Source organism: Sycon ciliatum, chromosome 4 (genome assembly GCF_964019385.1).
Source record: "Sycon ciliatum chromosome 4, ocSycCili1.1, whole genome shotgun sequence".
Taxonomy (NCBI): domain Eukaryota; kingdom Metazoa; phylum Porifera; class Calcarea; order Leucosolenida; family Sycettidae; genus Sycon; species Sycon ciliatum.
In genome coordinates, this window is record NC_088646.1 from 1,718,788 (window position 1) to 1,734,493 (window position 15,706).

A 15,706-nucleotide genomic window follows, 5' to 3' on the forward strand; every position below is an offset into this window, starting at 1 on the left:
CTGTTGAGATACCGAATTCAAATAAATCAATACCATACCAATAAAATCAATACCAATGTTATTGAAGATGCATTTTGATATTTCCGACAATGCCTCTCTTTATTTAAAATGAATGAATAGAGGTTACTCACTGGCTAAGACCCCCAGGAAAGGTATCTGTGTGCAATTATTGCTGATGAATTGCAATTACAAGTGGTAGAAATAGACTAGGAGTGGAATAGATGAATATTAGCACCATCCTAGCATTGAAGTAGTGTTGTAAAGTGCTCGCAGATCAATATGAACTAAAGACACTACACTCAAACGCCTCTTATCCGGACGCCTCAGATACGGGCACGTCTCTCTACCGGGCACCTTCACCTTGAGTTCCTATGGCAAAAATGTGTTGAATTTGGGGGGTTTGAACTTTTTTCATATGTGCAAGTGCTTCTTTGTCACTGCTGACCTTTGAAATCCACACATTTTTTATCAATAGATTCTTTCTGTAACCTGAACATGTACAATGCGTGCCAAAATACACTGCTTCAAAAAATGATGTGGTACATGGTAGATGAGTTTTCCTGAGATACGGGCAGTACCCGATCCCAAGGTGCCCGGATAAGAGACATCCGCGTGTACATGTTTGGGGCATTTACTAAATCAGTTGTGTTCAAGCATGTACACATATTAATATTGGAATACTCTTTTGGTACTAGCCTAGGAGGTGCTTCTTCTTTAAGCCTAGTTCACATTCGACGGGACGCGGCGTAAGGATCGACGGGAAGCAACGGGACGGTCTGACGGCGTCCAATGTGAACACCAGGAACGGGAACGCAACCGTACTACCGTACAGATCGGGAAGCGACGGGAAGAGTTGGATCGATCCAACTTTTCATACCATAGATGGGCGTAGACGGGGACGCAAGCGTACAAAACGGCTGCAATTCGAGTGTGAACAGGAGACGGCGTCGTGCGCCGACTACTCCCGATTCGTACTTGGACATTTTTAGCATTTCGAACACTGCGCTTCCCATGATAACTCACAGAATGGCTAGCACGACTTGAGTTGAATTTTAGCAACATAAGATCTCATGTCACTTATTGTATTTAGGGATAGTTCAGAAGCGTGGCAGACGAACTATTCTTTCATTTCCTGGGGCTATTATTTGAATGCCACAACTTTCAGGGCTAATTTTTTGGTCTTCACGAAAAACTGGTATTGTGAACTTGATTCTGCTTCTTTCAAGGAGAACTAATTGAAAAGAAGTCCCGAAAAACGAGAAAATAGATCCAAAAGTCACCCCGTCACGGACCGTGCCTTATGACTCGCGCCGTTCGACGTTGAACGTCGCAACGACTGCTGCATGTCGTGTCGTACGAATCGTACAGGATTTTACAGCTCACCCCATGGCCCAGCCCTCCCGACAAGCCCTTACGTCCCGTACCGTCGGCGTTGCGTCGAATGTGAACTAGGCTTTAGCCATAGATGCATAGAATGTTTTTGTTAGCTCCATATGGGCTATATCCAGGATATCTAGGCTTGGATATTGCCTACTAGGGTTTTTATTGGCAGGGGAAACTGGGAAGAACAAAAGCAACTTTTGAAGAGACCAAATCCTATATATAGGATTTTGAAAATTCTTGACATCTTTGCACGGGAAGGCCTGTTACAGAAAAAGTAAAGCCCTTGTGCTGGTGAAACTTGGCAGGCATCATCTCTGATAAACACGGAATGCAGACTCCAACAGGTTTTTGAAGAAAGAACTATACTTTGTAAAGTATGATCTACCCTTTCCCAAAAATTGGGAAAATCCTAAACTAGTATGTAGGATTTGACAGACAAAGAGATACACACACTTGTACTTGTTGCTCACTGCCAAAACTGGTGACGTGGGTCTCCCTGGGAGAGGGGAGAGAGACTCAAAAGGAATCTTGGAAAGATGACTCAATTGGCTATTGAATCGCCCAACGACCGACACCCCCTGAAATCCCCAAAACTCTGGGTGGACTTGAAAATGATCCCACTTATGGGCTCACCACACCTCAGTAAGTGGGTGAGGACAAGGTGCAGAAAAAGGAGTGAAGGCATCAGGGTATCCGTCCCGGGATCCAACTGCAGTTACCCCTGCCCGCAGTGAAGGTAATACTTGCTAGTAGTGTGGCTGGCTAAATCAGAGTGGATCTGATATAAGCTTCACTAGCACCATTGATTACACAAGAGTTAATCTAGCCAGAAGCAGTCCATGTAACACACACACACACACACACACACACACACACACTTGTACTTGTACTTGTTGCTCACTGCCAAAACTGGTCACGTGGGTCTCCCCGGGAGAGGGGAGAGAGACTCCAAAGGAATCTTGGAAAGATGACTCAATTGGCCATTGAACCACCCAACGGCCGACACCCCCTGAAATCCCCAAACTAGGGTGGACTTGAAATGATCCCACTTATGGGCTCACCACACCTCAGCAAGTGGGTGAGGACAAGGTGCAGAAAAAGGATTGACGGCATCAGGGTATCCGTCCCGGGATCCAACTGCAGGTACCCCTGCCCCCAGTGAAGGTAATACTTGGTACTAGTGTGGGTGGCTAAATCAGAGTGGATCTGATACAAGCTTCACTAGCACCATTGATTACACAAGAGTTAATCTAGCCAGAAGCAGTCCATGGTTAACAGGTATGTATACTTCAAACAGAAAGTATATGAACCCTGAAACCAACAAAGGTGGTAGGTACAACAATACACCTTCAAGCAGCCGAGCCCGTTGGCAACAGGCCTAACACTATCTGGCATAAGTGTACCCACCAACCGAACTAGCTGGCACACACACACACACACACACACACACACACACACACACACACACACACACACACACACTTCTACTTGTTGCTAACTGCCAAAACTGGCCACGTCACACACACACACACACGCCTCAGACCTGCCCATCGCGGAAGCGATGATAGCGAACAGCTATGTTGGACATAGCAACTTGTGCTGGGATTACACCATTCACCAGCTTGCAAGGCTGATGAATTGACCGCCACTGTTTTAGCCTGGTATCCACCACACAGCTGATTGAAGTGACTTTTTCTGGCCAGTGAGTCCCTATTTTTCATTTTTCCATTTTTTCTTCTTTTTTTCTCTTTTTTTCTACACACACCACACCACATACTCCGGCATACACTGCCTGTTGGCAAGAGTACATAACCCCCCAGAGTGTGCAACTCCCACATACCCTGCTGTCCCGACAGAATTTCAAGTGGACGTCATTATTTATGACGCAATGCTCCTTGCACCAGTGATTTACAACATGTGTACGGGTGTCAACTAGGGAGGGCCCGAATATGCTTGCGCATATTTTCGCACATTTTGGTCCTTTTGACACAAGGTCGCATAAAGTAGCAAATCTAGCATATCGTACCAAATGTAGCATATTTTGCTTCAAGGAGCAAAGAATTCGCATAATTATAGGGCAGATTGCGGAAATGGACAAGGAAACTTACCACGGCACGCTCGGTCAGGGAACACTTCCAAACTTAGCCCGGAAGGAAAATGCTCATCCAAACACGGGGCGAAAATTTTATTTGACCCGAGAAGAGAGTCTGTCCCCCGTGAATTCCGCGATTCCGCGGATTGCAGAATTTCCGCGGAATCCACGTTAATTAAGCAATGCGAAAGTTCGAAAGAAAATTCGAATCTGGGAATGAGTACAGAAAAAAAGCTCGAAACTTCGAAAACTTGGACGCGAAGTTGCAGTGATTTGCGAAAGTAACTTTCTCTTTTCTCGGTACGCATTTGACTACAGGGAGTAGTAATTTTACATCCCCCTGCTTGAGACTGAGCTGCATATACGGTACGGTACTATAAGATTCAAATAACTTCGAGAAAAAGTCATTTCGCATTGCTAAACCTCACAAGTTTTCTTTTTCGAAACAGATTTTGCACGAAATATCACCAAAACCAAAAGTTCGAATTTTCGCATTGCTAAACGTCCTTAGTCCACAGAATTCAGAAAATCCCGCGGAATATTGCAGAAAAGAGAAAAAAACTGCTTTTCCTGGAGACTTTCGATGTGTTTTCACAGCCAAACCAACCTGCTTGTGACTTTCAAAATCAATTTGCAGTATATTGTGGAGTTTTCAATTCTTTTGGACCAGGATTTCGCATATTTTTGGTTCGGAATTTATGGGGACAACAAACTTCGGTGGGGTTGCGGAAATTCTATCTGTTTTTACACTTATTTTCCTTGCAGAATTGCTGCAGAATATACAAGGACTTGCAGAATTAGCGCAGAATTTACTGTTTTCAGCCGCAGAATTCTGTACGGAATTTCTGATATTCTGCCGCGGAATTCATGGGGGAGAGGAGAGTGTCTGCGACTCAAGGTCGCATAAAGTAGCAAATCTAGCATATTGCACCAAATGTAGCATAGTTTGCTACAAGGAGCAAAGAATTCGCATAATTATCACTGATATCAGTTCATATTTCGAGCATACTTTTGTGTTATTTCGAAGCATATTTTGAAGCAAGTGGCCAATACTGTATGCGAAAAGCATAATATGCGACATTTTTGAGCATATTTGGGCCCTCCCTAGTGTCAACGCCTCACACGTTTTTCTTTGCAATAATTTGTACAGGGTCGATCGGCTTCGCGTCAACCACAGGTTCCGGATTCGTCTGATAATCCGTGTACAGTGCGCATTGCATCATCAAAATGACGTCAACTTGAAATTCTGTCGGGACAGCACCCATAGTGGAGTTGCACACTCTGGGGGGTTATGTACTCTTGCTGTCGGTAACCACCCAGGAGAATGAAAGAAAAGTCAGGAAGAGTCCGAGAAAGAGAAGAAAGACGTGTGCAACCATAATCGTCGGGAATTGAACCGGCAACCTCTCGATTGCAAATCGACTGCACATACCACTGCACCATATGGGCACACACACACCTCAGACCTCAGACCTGCCCATCGCGGAAGCGATGGTAGCGAACAGCTACATCTTTACTTATAAAAGAGAGGCACCTGTGACGTGTGTCTGTGTGTGTGTGTGTGTGTGTGTCACGCTCCTTATAAAGAAGAGGCACCTGTGAGGCTGTGACGTGTGTTTTTGTGTCACGCTGAAGCGCTGCGGAGCAGCGCTGCCCTGAGCACGCGAAGCGTGCGAACAGTGTAGCACAGTGTAGCTAGCGGCCGCAGAAGCACTGAGCACGCGAAGCGTGCGAATCGTGTAGCTAGCGCGCGGAAGCAGCCACAGAAGCACTGAGCACGCGAAGCGTTCGAATCGTGTAGCCACCACCAAGTGCTGAGCACGCGAAGCGTGCGAACAGTGTAGGTACGGTGCACCGGTGGTAGCGCTTCTAGCAGACACGATCAGTAGATCTCTACCAGGGAGTCGTATAGACCCCTGATCTCTACGAGTAGCAGTAGCAGCCGCGCGCAGAAGCACTGAGCACGCGAAGCGTGCGAATCATGTAGCCACCTAGCCTAGGCCATAGGCATAGGTAGCACTAGCAGCCGCACAAGCGCTGCGGACCACGTGAACCGTTCTCTGCAAATAGAAACATCTGCAACAAAAGGATACAAAAGATCTGCACTGACTGCACTCTGCATCTGATCTGCAGTGAAGAGCGCATCGCACTTTTGTTCGTAAGTAAGTAGTTTATGAATTTTTTGAGCCGCTTCATCCGCCACCAGGTCATGGACAACCCTGACCAGCCTCCCGAAGGCGTAACAGACGTCCCTCCTTCTCCTTCCAACGATGAAGAACCTCCCTCACGTCTCACCAGGACTTCAGCGGTCTGGCCACCACCACGTGCTGAGCACGTGTGCTGTTCATGTACTTGCTTCACCCGCGCATGCCACATTCGGCCAGGCAACGCTGGCGGGGGTGCTGCTAGTGTATGTTAGACATAGCAACTTGTGCTGGGATTAATACACCATTCAACAGCTTGCAAGGCTGATGAATTGACCGCCACTATCACACACACACGCACATACACACTTGTACTTGTTGCTCACTGCCAAAACTGGTCACGTGGGTCTCCGCGGGAGAGGGGAGAGAGACTCAAAAGGAATCTTAGAAAGATAACTCAATTGGCTATTGAACCGCCCAACGGCCGACACCCCCTGAAATCCCCAAAACTCTGGGTGGACTTGAAAATGATCCCACTTATGGGCTCACCACACCTCAGTACTGTAAATATACAAAATTTCGGCGCTGCAAAATTTCGGCACTTCACGATTGTTGACATTTCGGCGGCGATTTATTTTCGGCGTGGGGTAGAGGGCATGATAGTGCGACAGATGCTGTGAAAAATTTCATCGGCGTTTTAATTTAGGCGTTTTGGGTCGGTGCCGAATATAGCCGAAATTAAATAGCTGCCGAAAATTTGTATATTTACAGTAAGTGGGTGAGGACAAGGTGCAGAAAAAGGATTGACGACATCAGGGTATCCGTCCTGGGATCCAACTGCAGTTATTCCTGCCCCCAGTGAAGGTAATACACACACACACACACACACACACACACACACACACACACACACACACACACACACACACACACGATAGACAATTGACAAAGAAGAGCAGCTGTGCATACGGTATTACACAATCATGATCAGCAGCAACTAACGCCAAAACAACGCAGCAAAATAGGGTGAGCATCCCTAGCGCTGGACACGTAGTTGGCTAGGTAAACTTTCAAAAGGACTACGCTGTCCTGGACAAGCATGCATGCAACATGTCACATACAGTGATGCATTGTAATTTGAAGAGCGGGTTGTCAGCATAAATACACAGGAGCACAAGCAAGAGCAGATACATCAGCCAGGGATGCTGGCCAGCTTCACGCATGCATGCCTAATACTTGGGTGGTCTGCCAGCGGGATCCTCGTATGCGCTTGAGCGAGTGGGGTCGAGGATCTACAGCAACACATTGAAAACAGGTCAAACGAAACTAGGTAAGAACAGTGCTAGTTAGCATGCGACTGTACAACAGCAGACTCTAGTTCAGTGAAGCTTGGCTATACTTCAGTAGCAACTCGCTAGGAAGCAAGCAAACAGTGCCCTCACTCCCGATATTATGTCACTACAGCTAATGTAGGTACTTCAGTACACTGGACACAGCAAGCATGCCTGTAGTTTTAGCTTTCTGTAGTTATCGGTGGTTTGTTGTTACACTGCAAACTGTATGTCCTTACATCCCAGCCGAACTGTCTTGCTGCAAAAAAACCCCATAAACAAATACATGAACATGCATGCGCCCGAAAAAGTACCCGGCGTTTGCCGGACCCTGTACCAAACAGAATCCTCTATTGACAGGACCAAGTTTCATGCGCGGAAGTACTGTGGATGGAACGTTGTTCCCTGGATCAAGCGGAATGCTTGTACTGTCACATCAGGACAGTTTCTGGTGCACCAAGGGCGTCCGGTTAGGGCAGGTTCTACTGTACTAGGTTTTGCCCAGTGGTGACCCAAACAGGGTACAGTTCTACCCTTATCCAAAATTACTTGACTTTAGCCATCAAGTATCACTCATTTCTCAGAGCCATTGCCCCCCCCCCCCCCCCACACACACACTTTTGACGCCCATCGCCAGAGGCGATGATAGCATTGCTACAGCAGAAGCCATAGCAACTTCTGGGATTGCACCATTCAACAGCTTGGAAGGCTGAAGAATTGACTGCCACTATTCAGCCTGGTCTACACCACAAAGCTATGAAGTGGCTTTTTTCTGGCCAGTGAGTCCCCCCCCCCCCCACACACACACATGCATGCAACGAATTGAACACACAGTTACACCCACACACTTACAAGACCATTGTCTGTTCTGCTGGAGTATCGATTGAATGAGTCGCTGCTGTTCTTCAAGCTGCGCTGAGATCTCCACAAGCTGCAGTCATGGAATAACCCCCCCCCCCCCCACACACACACACGCACGCACACAAATTCCATGTAACAATTTTCAGTCATGCCACTGCACCAATGATTTCACAAGCAGAAGTCAAAATACGTTCAACTTAGGTAGTGGGCAGCATGATGTGGTGCTACATAACTTGCCAAGGTTCTAATTCATCTCGCGGCTGTAATGTCACATACGGTAATGCAAGAACACAACATACACCAGATCCAGGGTTGCAGCCAAAGCGACTACTAGTACACGCTTTGGCTGCAACCCTGGATCTGGTGTGAGGTGAGATCTGGGGTGAAATTTGGCGTCGGGTCTGGTGAGCGTGGACAGCACTCTGACCGCACAATGTGCCAGTGGTAATCGTTTTACGTTTTTTTATCCGGAAAACCCTGAACCATAATCAAAGCAAGTGGTCTCTCTCTTTCCTGAAAAATTCTATTACCTCAATCAACTTTCCGGCCAGGAGCCATGATCAGTATCGTGCAATGAAGTGGCTACAGTGGAACTTGTGCACCCTAAGAATTTTTTTAAATAGTTATGATCCAGTGGAAATTCTTCTACCTCTACTCAGAGTAGAGACGGACGGACTCCAAAGTTGCCTTGTTGACGGGAGCAGGGCGCACTGAGACAGAAGACCACGCGTATGTTTCACTACCTAAGAAAGCACCAGCTTCACCTCCGGCTTTGCTGGCCTTTAGAGACCATGAGCTTGTGCACAGGTTCAAAACATCATTTCTGACGTTTTTCCTACTGCCATGTACTATTTCCCATATGGGACCATTGCACACCTACATCAAAAGTGGAACGTTACCCCGCAGGTAAAATTCATATCTTGATCCCAACATTTCAGCGCTTTTCCACATCCAATTTCACTGGTTTGAGCAAATCGCCTCCTACCATTTGCCACCATCGAAAGGGAAGAAAAGCATTTTGGACAGGAATCCTAGGTTGAGAATGCTGCACCTTTGAACTTTATCAGACATGGTTAGCATTTCGGTTTCTGACACAACGATCAGCTTGTGACATCACCCGAGTTGAAATCGTACCGTTTCGTTCTCCCGGTAAACAGAGCCTTCTATTGTTGAAACACTACCAAACCGAGGGTACTTTGGGTGCTAGGTACGACTACCGTTGGATTTAGCGTGAACGGTAAAATGCAAACTGTTAGAGTCCTCTCCTAGTGTTCAGTTGCGGTCTTTGTTTCATGTGCAAGCTCAAATGTTCATGCATGAATACCTCTTCTGTTTGTATGATTGTACAGCCACGTGCTTGATGCATGATCTGTTGCTGCGTATCGCAGTGCGCATGTGCGTAGCGCACGGGCGTACGGCAGTACTCATTTACATGTCACTTTACTTTTATGGTCTGCATGCTATGCTCTTTTTGGAGCTATGTCGCAGTTACTGGCTGGCAGTTCTTTAGTTCTTCTCAGGCAGTTGTGCCAACTAAGTCTTTTGTGATTTCCTCTCTTGTTCGCCCTCCCGCTGTTCTGTGTGACAACAAATCAAAGTTTCCGTGCGTTTGAGATTTGCAACCATCGGCAGCATGAGATTAAAGTTCGATGATCTGACACTACTACTGTCGAGGACATGGAAATCCGGTCGCACGTCTAGTGGCCCCAGGGCGCTGGCCATGCAGCCGTGAGTAAGCGGTACACACATTCATTTATGCGCTGCATCATGCTGGTCGCATCGGTCAACATGTGCACTGCACGCCACGTTCTCAGGTTGGCCCTGAGGGCGCCGGCCAAGGTCATTCGACTGGATTTCCATGCCCACGACAGTAGTAACCATGAATGTTATGTTGCGGTACACCGTCACCGTGGAGCAGCCGTCTGACTCTCCGGGACAAGCATACGCATGATGGGGGTCAGTAACACAGTAGCTGGCGTGGCATTCTTATGCATGTATCCAGCATCAACCTTTTATTGAACTTAGTTTACTTCTTGAGACAAGAGACAATGTGTGAAGGCGGGAGACCCCGTGACAGCCAGTCTCACGTGGACGTTCTGGATGCATTCGAATCAACATTCACGCTCCGAACTCCCCCAAAAAAGTACTGTAGCCAAATGTACCCGGCGGAACGCCATTATTGTGTGGAGCAAACACAACGGCCAGTGTCAACGTTTGAACAAGGTAAACATGCTTTCAGACATGCTCCGAGGAAATAGCGTACAAAAATCTGATGCTTGCGAAAATAGTAGTCTTGGTTGACACTAGTTGCAAGTGCGAGTGCAACAGCAATACTTTTTTTTCTCATGTTCTACTTACTTCGTTTCCGTGCCGCTGTAGGCCAGATGGAATCCGATGCCAAGCAAGAACGATGTGCAGGTTCCCAGTGCGATGGCAAGCGGGATTCCCTGAAACAAGTCGGTTACGAAACATAGTGGAGCACAATGGTCACCTAAAATCGTAAGGAAGTGGCCTGCAGAGGAAGAAGGAGCTTACTGAAGCCAGGTCGGAGCGATTCTTCATGGCCAGCTGCCACATAAACTTGGGAAGCTTGGCATGGGCGCCCTGGCCTTTCCCCATCCTGATGGTTTCAGAGGAACAAACTTTTAGCTCCTTGGTATACTTCAAGTAACAGACTCAGTTGGTTCAAGTCTTCGGAACAGTAGCTCTGGCTTGTCTTTGCAACTGTAATAATACAGTTTACTTGGGCACTTTCTGCACCACTACACGTAACGCGACCGGGACCGCATTCAGCGCACAGTGGAATCTCTCTTTCTTTTTCGCAACTACAATAACTATACATGTAGCATTTCGCAACACTAGGACATGTGTTGCGAAATGCTACAAAAAACGTTTGCGAAAACTGAGTGAAATAATGCGCTGAGCTCAATTTTTATTTTATTTTATATTCTACATGTTACCGCCACATTTACTGATTGCGATTGCGGAAATTCCTAAAATATACTACGTCTACTACCGTACTGGCAATATATGTTGCCGCGTAACCCGCAACGCAGGGGGTGCGGCGTAACGCGCGACCAGGCTAGTGCGACAAATTTTCGTTGCGTTCGTAACGCGCGTCCGGCGGGGTGCGGCGATCTTTTCATTGCATGCAGTTTGCAAAAAATGATGCGGCAATAGCAAAAAAGTGATGCGGCAATAGCAAAAAAGTGATGCGGCAATAGCAAAAAAAGGACTGCGGCAATATAGAAACCTGTGTAACGGCTCCTGTGCGACTTTGCATGTAACGCCCTGCGTGCGGTAAACATGTGCCAATGTAACGCTTCATGGCCTCACTGCGACCATATATTATATTGCCAGTACGGTACTACTCAATTTACCACACAAAGGACTGAATGAAGTAGGGAAATAATCATCCCATGATCTTCTACAATGTGAATGCTTCCACGTACGCGCATGTCATTGTGCAGCATCCGAAACTTCAACAAAACAATGATTCAAAGAGACGTTATTCAAGATAAGTCATGCATTTCTACGTTCACTGGTATAATCAAAGATTCCGTTCAAGGCAGCTGCCATGGTGTGTACCTTACCACCTTTAACACACGTTGTCAGTCCGCTCATTGACTAGCATGAAATCGTTTGTAGCAGGAGTACTCTTGTTTGTAGTGAGGATCAATCTACAAAATACTATTGGTAAAAACAATCCAGAGTCACCTCGATGGAGACGGACAGTTCCTACGAGACCTGCCTGTCGACATCAGGGTCAAGTGGCAAGTCATTTAGCCGTTACGCACGACAATCTCAGGAACACCAGTCATGTCCTCCTCCGACGAACCAGCTACTGTATGTTACTTCAGAACTCAGAACGACACAATCATACAAACAGAATGAAAAATGCTTCATCGACGGTGTGACTTTGCGTTTCGCTTCGTGTTTCTTTGTGTTTCTCTTGAAAATCTAGCAAAATTGAGTCATTCGCATGAAAATGTCTGGTTACGTCAGCGAAACCCGCTGATTTTCCCCATTTTTCAAGCGCTGAATGGCGCAAAACTGTGAAATCACGGCAACGAAATAGTGTTCGACGAGCGAACAAACCTCCTTGCACCGGCATTGGTGCACAGCTTCGGGACGGCCAAGTTCTCAAATCGTCCTCTAGAGACCCTTACCTACCTCTGTGCGAAGTTTCAAGTCCTCCCTCTGAAGTGGCATACCCCGAAAATAAAAAGCATCCTACAGATTTCAGCTCCCGGACTATCAGACGTCTAGACTCTAGACTGTCACCATATTATGGCCATGTATGATGTACCAGGTCCAGTGCTGCCAAATAATTTTCGCCCAAAATCGGACACCCTTCACCGCCAAGGCTGGGCACATGGTGCGAATTTTTCTCCTCGGCAATTTTTTTACAGAGAATTCAAAATATCGCCTGAAACACCATGAAAATTCGCTTCGTTGCCATGGTAACTCCGGAGTTGTCATGAATTATTAATTTTTGTAATGATGAGTGTGGTCGCACACTGACTCTGTACGGACTGTCAGCGAACATGCCATCCAGCCTGATCCAGGCATGTTACTTTGCACTTCCACAGCCAAGCGCTAGCCTTTTTAGAAGCAAATGTACAGTGATTTGTGCCTTCAGTTGCGCTGAAAAGTAAAAGCACAGGACTTCTGCATATGAAAGTAATGATCTCCGACATTTTGGCTGCTTTTCGGACGTTTCCCTTTTCGGACCGGTTTTCGGAAGAGCCTTTAAAAATCGGACACTGTCCGAAAAATCGGACGATTTGGCAGCACTGCAGGTCACTGAGCTGTGTAGTGTGTGAGATGAGGTGGTGCCTGGTGCCATGGTGTATTATTATCCTTTATTGCTGAACCCACAAATAATTGTGATACAGATTGCAAACCATTCGAGGAATTGGAAGAAGATAAAGCCATTAAAAAAAAGAAAAAAGAAAAAATGGGTTATTGTACCATGCCAGACGGCTTAATTAAATCATGTACATACATGTAGACCAATCCCGAAAAGATTGTCTGGGTTCGAAAGGGGGCATGTCACCTGAGAGTACACTGTACAACACATACATGTCACTACCTCAGCATGCGGCACAAGACGTGTCTGATTGTTCGCGTGTGAATGCGAGGGTAAGTACACGGTTTTCTCTTTAGTTGCATGCAAAAGAGACGATGCGACAGAAAGCAAAGCCCTTTGTAGTTTTCTCTCTCGCACTGGTAATGGTCTGCTGTTGGAGTTGAAATGCTAAGACATAATCCTTGTTTCGCTCTTCGGGTAGTGTGAAGAGGTCAACGAACATGTAGAGCTCACTTTGATGAAGTAGGCAAGGCTGTGAGCGCTGTGGCTCAAAGCGATAGGCCCTAAATCTTACGAGATATTTCGAGTGCTATTGTTTGTTGCGAGCGCTTCGTTTTCGATGAGTCCTGCCTCTTTCCTGGCCGCTGCCCTCCTATAGGACCAACCACGAAGTGACTGTACTCATCTGCAGCCGATCAATGTTATATACTAGTAGTGCACAAGAAGATATCGTTTTCGCCAAGCCAGTGCCCCACCAAAGACCATCGCCGTGTCACACCGTCGGAACGAGTTCATGATGAGAAACATCATTCGCGCGTGATGAAGAACTATTTCGAAAGACAACAATCATAGTCTTTACCCCCGGGACGACAACTATGCGCACGTCCTGCAAGGGGAGAATGTCACCAGCGACATCAACGAAGACGACGGCAGTATTTCGGAAACCTGGAGTCAGCGGAGGTCGTCCAGCTCCTCCGCGACCCGGTACATGTACAGTATAGATGACAATTCGACACGAGCGTGCGGAAACACTGCATACACTGTAGTAATGTTGCGAGAGTCTGCGGAAGGAGTCCAAATCGGGAAATCCATCAGCTCCTAAAGCTACCTGTAGGTGGACGATGAGACTCCAGCTTCAGACTACAGCAGTCAGGACTTGTAAATACATGTAGTTGAACTTTGTGAAGCAGCAGATCGAGAAGTTGGCTGAAATCGTAGCTGTTGCAGTATGTCGGCGCTATGTAGCTTGCATTTTTTACGGAGAGTCGATCGCCACGCGAATGTTTCTCTCCTCACCGAGAGCTAGCTGGCCTCCAAACTCCGTCAGGGTCTGCCTAAGGTACCGAAGGTCCTTTGACTAGCTGCTGGCAGGACTCCATCAAATCCTTTCGCTTCAGCTCGGCGAGCAAAAGTCTCTCTCTCCTCCGCCATGAGCTGACACACACAAACTGAATACAAAACGATGCACTTCACACATTCTGGCTTGCACGCGTGCCCCCTTTCACGAACCCAGACAATCTTTTCGGGATTGGTCTAATTAAATATAGTACATGACGTAGTAGTAGTCACGCACCTACAAAATACTTTGCAGGATAATATTTAAATTGCCTAGCATGCCTACAAATCCGCAGAGCACGCCAATGAATACCGAAGGCGGTTACATGGACAGAAGGCGACATCGGTCGAGAAAAGATGGGCCTATTCTCTTCCGCAAGTAGGGGGAGATTACTAGTAGTAGTACTAGTAGTGTCACTACAGCTAGTACTAGTAGTAGCCGTCTGGAATGGTACAATAACCTTTTTTTCTTTTTTCTTTTCTTTTTAATGGCTTTCTCTTCTTCCTCGAATGGTTTACAATCATGTATCACAATTATTTGCGGGTTCAGCAATAAAGGATGTGATACAGCTAGTAGTAGATCTACATGTACAGTAAAAGCTGTCAAGGCGACCACTCGGATAAGGCGACCACCTGTCCCAGAAGACCACTGCAACCATTAACCAGGACCCAAGGATTATGGTCCAGCGGATAATGCTCCGAAAATGTTCGTATAATGCTAACCATAATGCTCCAAAAACTGCCTTATAATGCTGATTATAATGCTTCAGCAAGGGATATAATGCTCTTGGTTTGGGACAAAAATGGAAGAAAGCCTGCACATTGTCAAACTTCCAGGAAATTATGCCGCATATCGTCGATCTGCATCTGAAGTTGCCACCTTATCTCTCACGAGCTCCACCACTTCTTGGCACTATAAGACATGATCGCTTCTCCATTGATTGCTCTCCATTCCAACTTTGATGCATGGTTGTGGCAGAATAGTCGGTGTATCTAATCTTTCCCCTAATTATCCATGTAGTGAGAGATGAAACCATTATTGCAGGTAATCATTCATCGTTGGGATGAACTTATCTTGGCAAATAGTATTCCTGCCTGCAGACAAGCTGTCACTGCGTCCACTCTGTGAATAATGTCTTCATCTGAAACACCAGACGTGAGGCCAGCTCCTGAGATCCGGTCTCAGATGGAGAGCCCTCCCATTTGCGGAAATCCTGAAAACACGTGGCCAGAAGTTATTTTGCCACTTTACATCCTTTGCTTGTGCTCTCATCTTCTCCTTGAGATGGTGTGTAGACACGGCTTGCCACAATACTCTTCCTTTCTGATAGCATTTGACTGTAGGCCTGGCATTACAACCGTCCACAACTAACTGTACGTGCTTCATTAGGAAACTTGGTAAGACAGGCGCTGCTGAGCAATCGACTTGGTACTGAGTCCATGAGAAATTCTAGTTCTTTTCGAGCCTCCTGAGCTGGACTCGGCAAAGGCAGTTCTTTTGGAACGAGCTCTTTCTTTTTATAGCCGCTCCTTCATCCTTGTCCAAATTTAGCAATGCATCAGTGTCTACTTCAGTATCGCTAGAGATGCTATCGCCAGAGCCTCTGGCACAACTAGAAAACTCTTCTTCGTCTGTTTGATATTCACTTCGCGGATGTCTCCTCCATAGCTCTCCATTATTCTAAAAGTAAAAGAAACCTGGTAAGGCCAAACTAAAGAAGGTGTGTGGTTCGACTAACATGGACAT

At 46.6% G+C, this 15,706-nt stretch overlaps 1 protein-coding gene across 1 annotated transcript; it reads right to left on the reverse strand.

Annotated features, from left to right (window-relative positions):
• Positions 1-6,575: 6,575 nt before the first annotated feature.
• LOC135813835 (uncharacterized) lies at positions 6,576-10,584 on the reverse strand. Its single transcript, XM_065326854.1, has 4 exons — positions 10,347-10,584; positions 10,170-10,258; positions 7,803-7,881; positions 6,576-6,911 (listed from the first exon to the last, which is right to left on the reverse strand). The coding sequence occupies exons 1-4, from the start codon at positions 10,428-10,430 to the stop codon at positions 6,849-6,851; spliced, it is 315 nt and encodes a 104-aa protein (XP_065182926.1). The 5' UTR covers positions 10,431-10,584; the 3' UTR covers positions 6,576-6,848.
• Between the last annotated feature and the right edge of the window lie 5,122 nt (positions 10,585-15,706).

Bases quoted from the DNA above. Each gene is read 5' to 3' on its own strand.
- LOC135813835 (XM_065326854.1), bottom strand. From the start codon at position 10,430: ATGGGGAAAGGCCAGGGCGCCCATGCCAAGCTTCCCAAGTTTATGTGG. The intron at 10,259-10,346 runs GTAAGCTCCTTC...GACTTGTTTCAG, and splicing joins ATCGCTCCGACCTGGCTTCA to GGAATCCCGCTTGCCATCGC. The intron at 6,912-7,802 runs GTAAGTGTGTGG...GTGTTGCTGTAG, and splicing joins GCAGAACAGACAATGGTCTT to ATCCTCGACCCCACTCGCTC.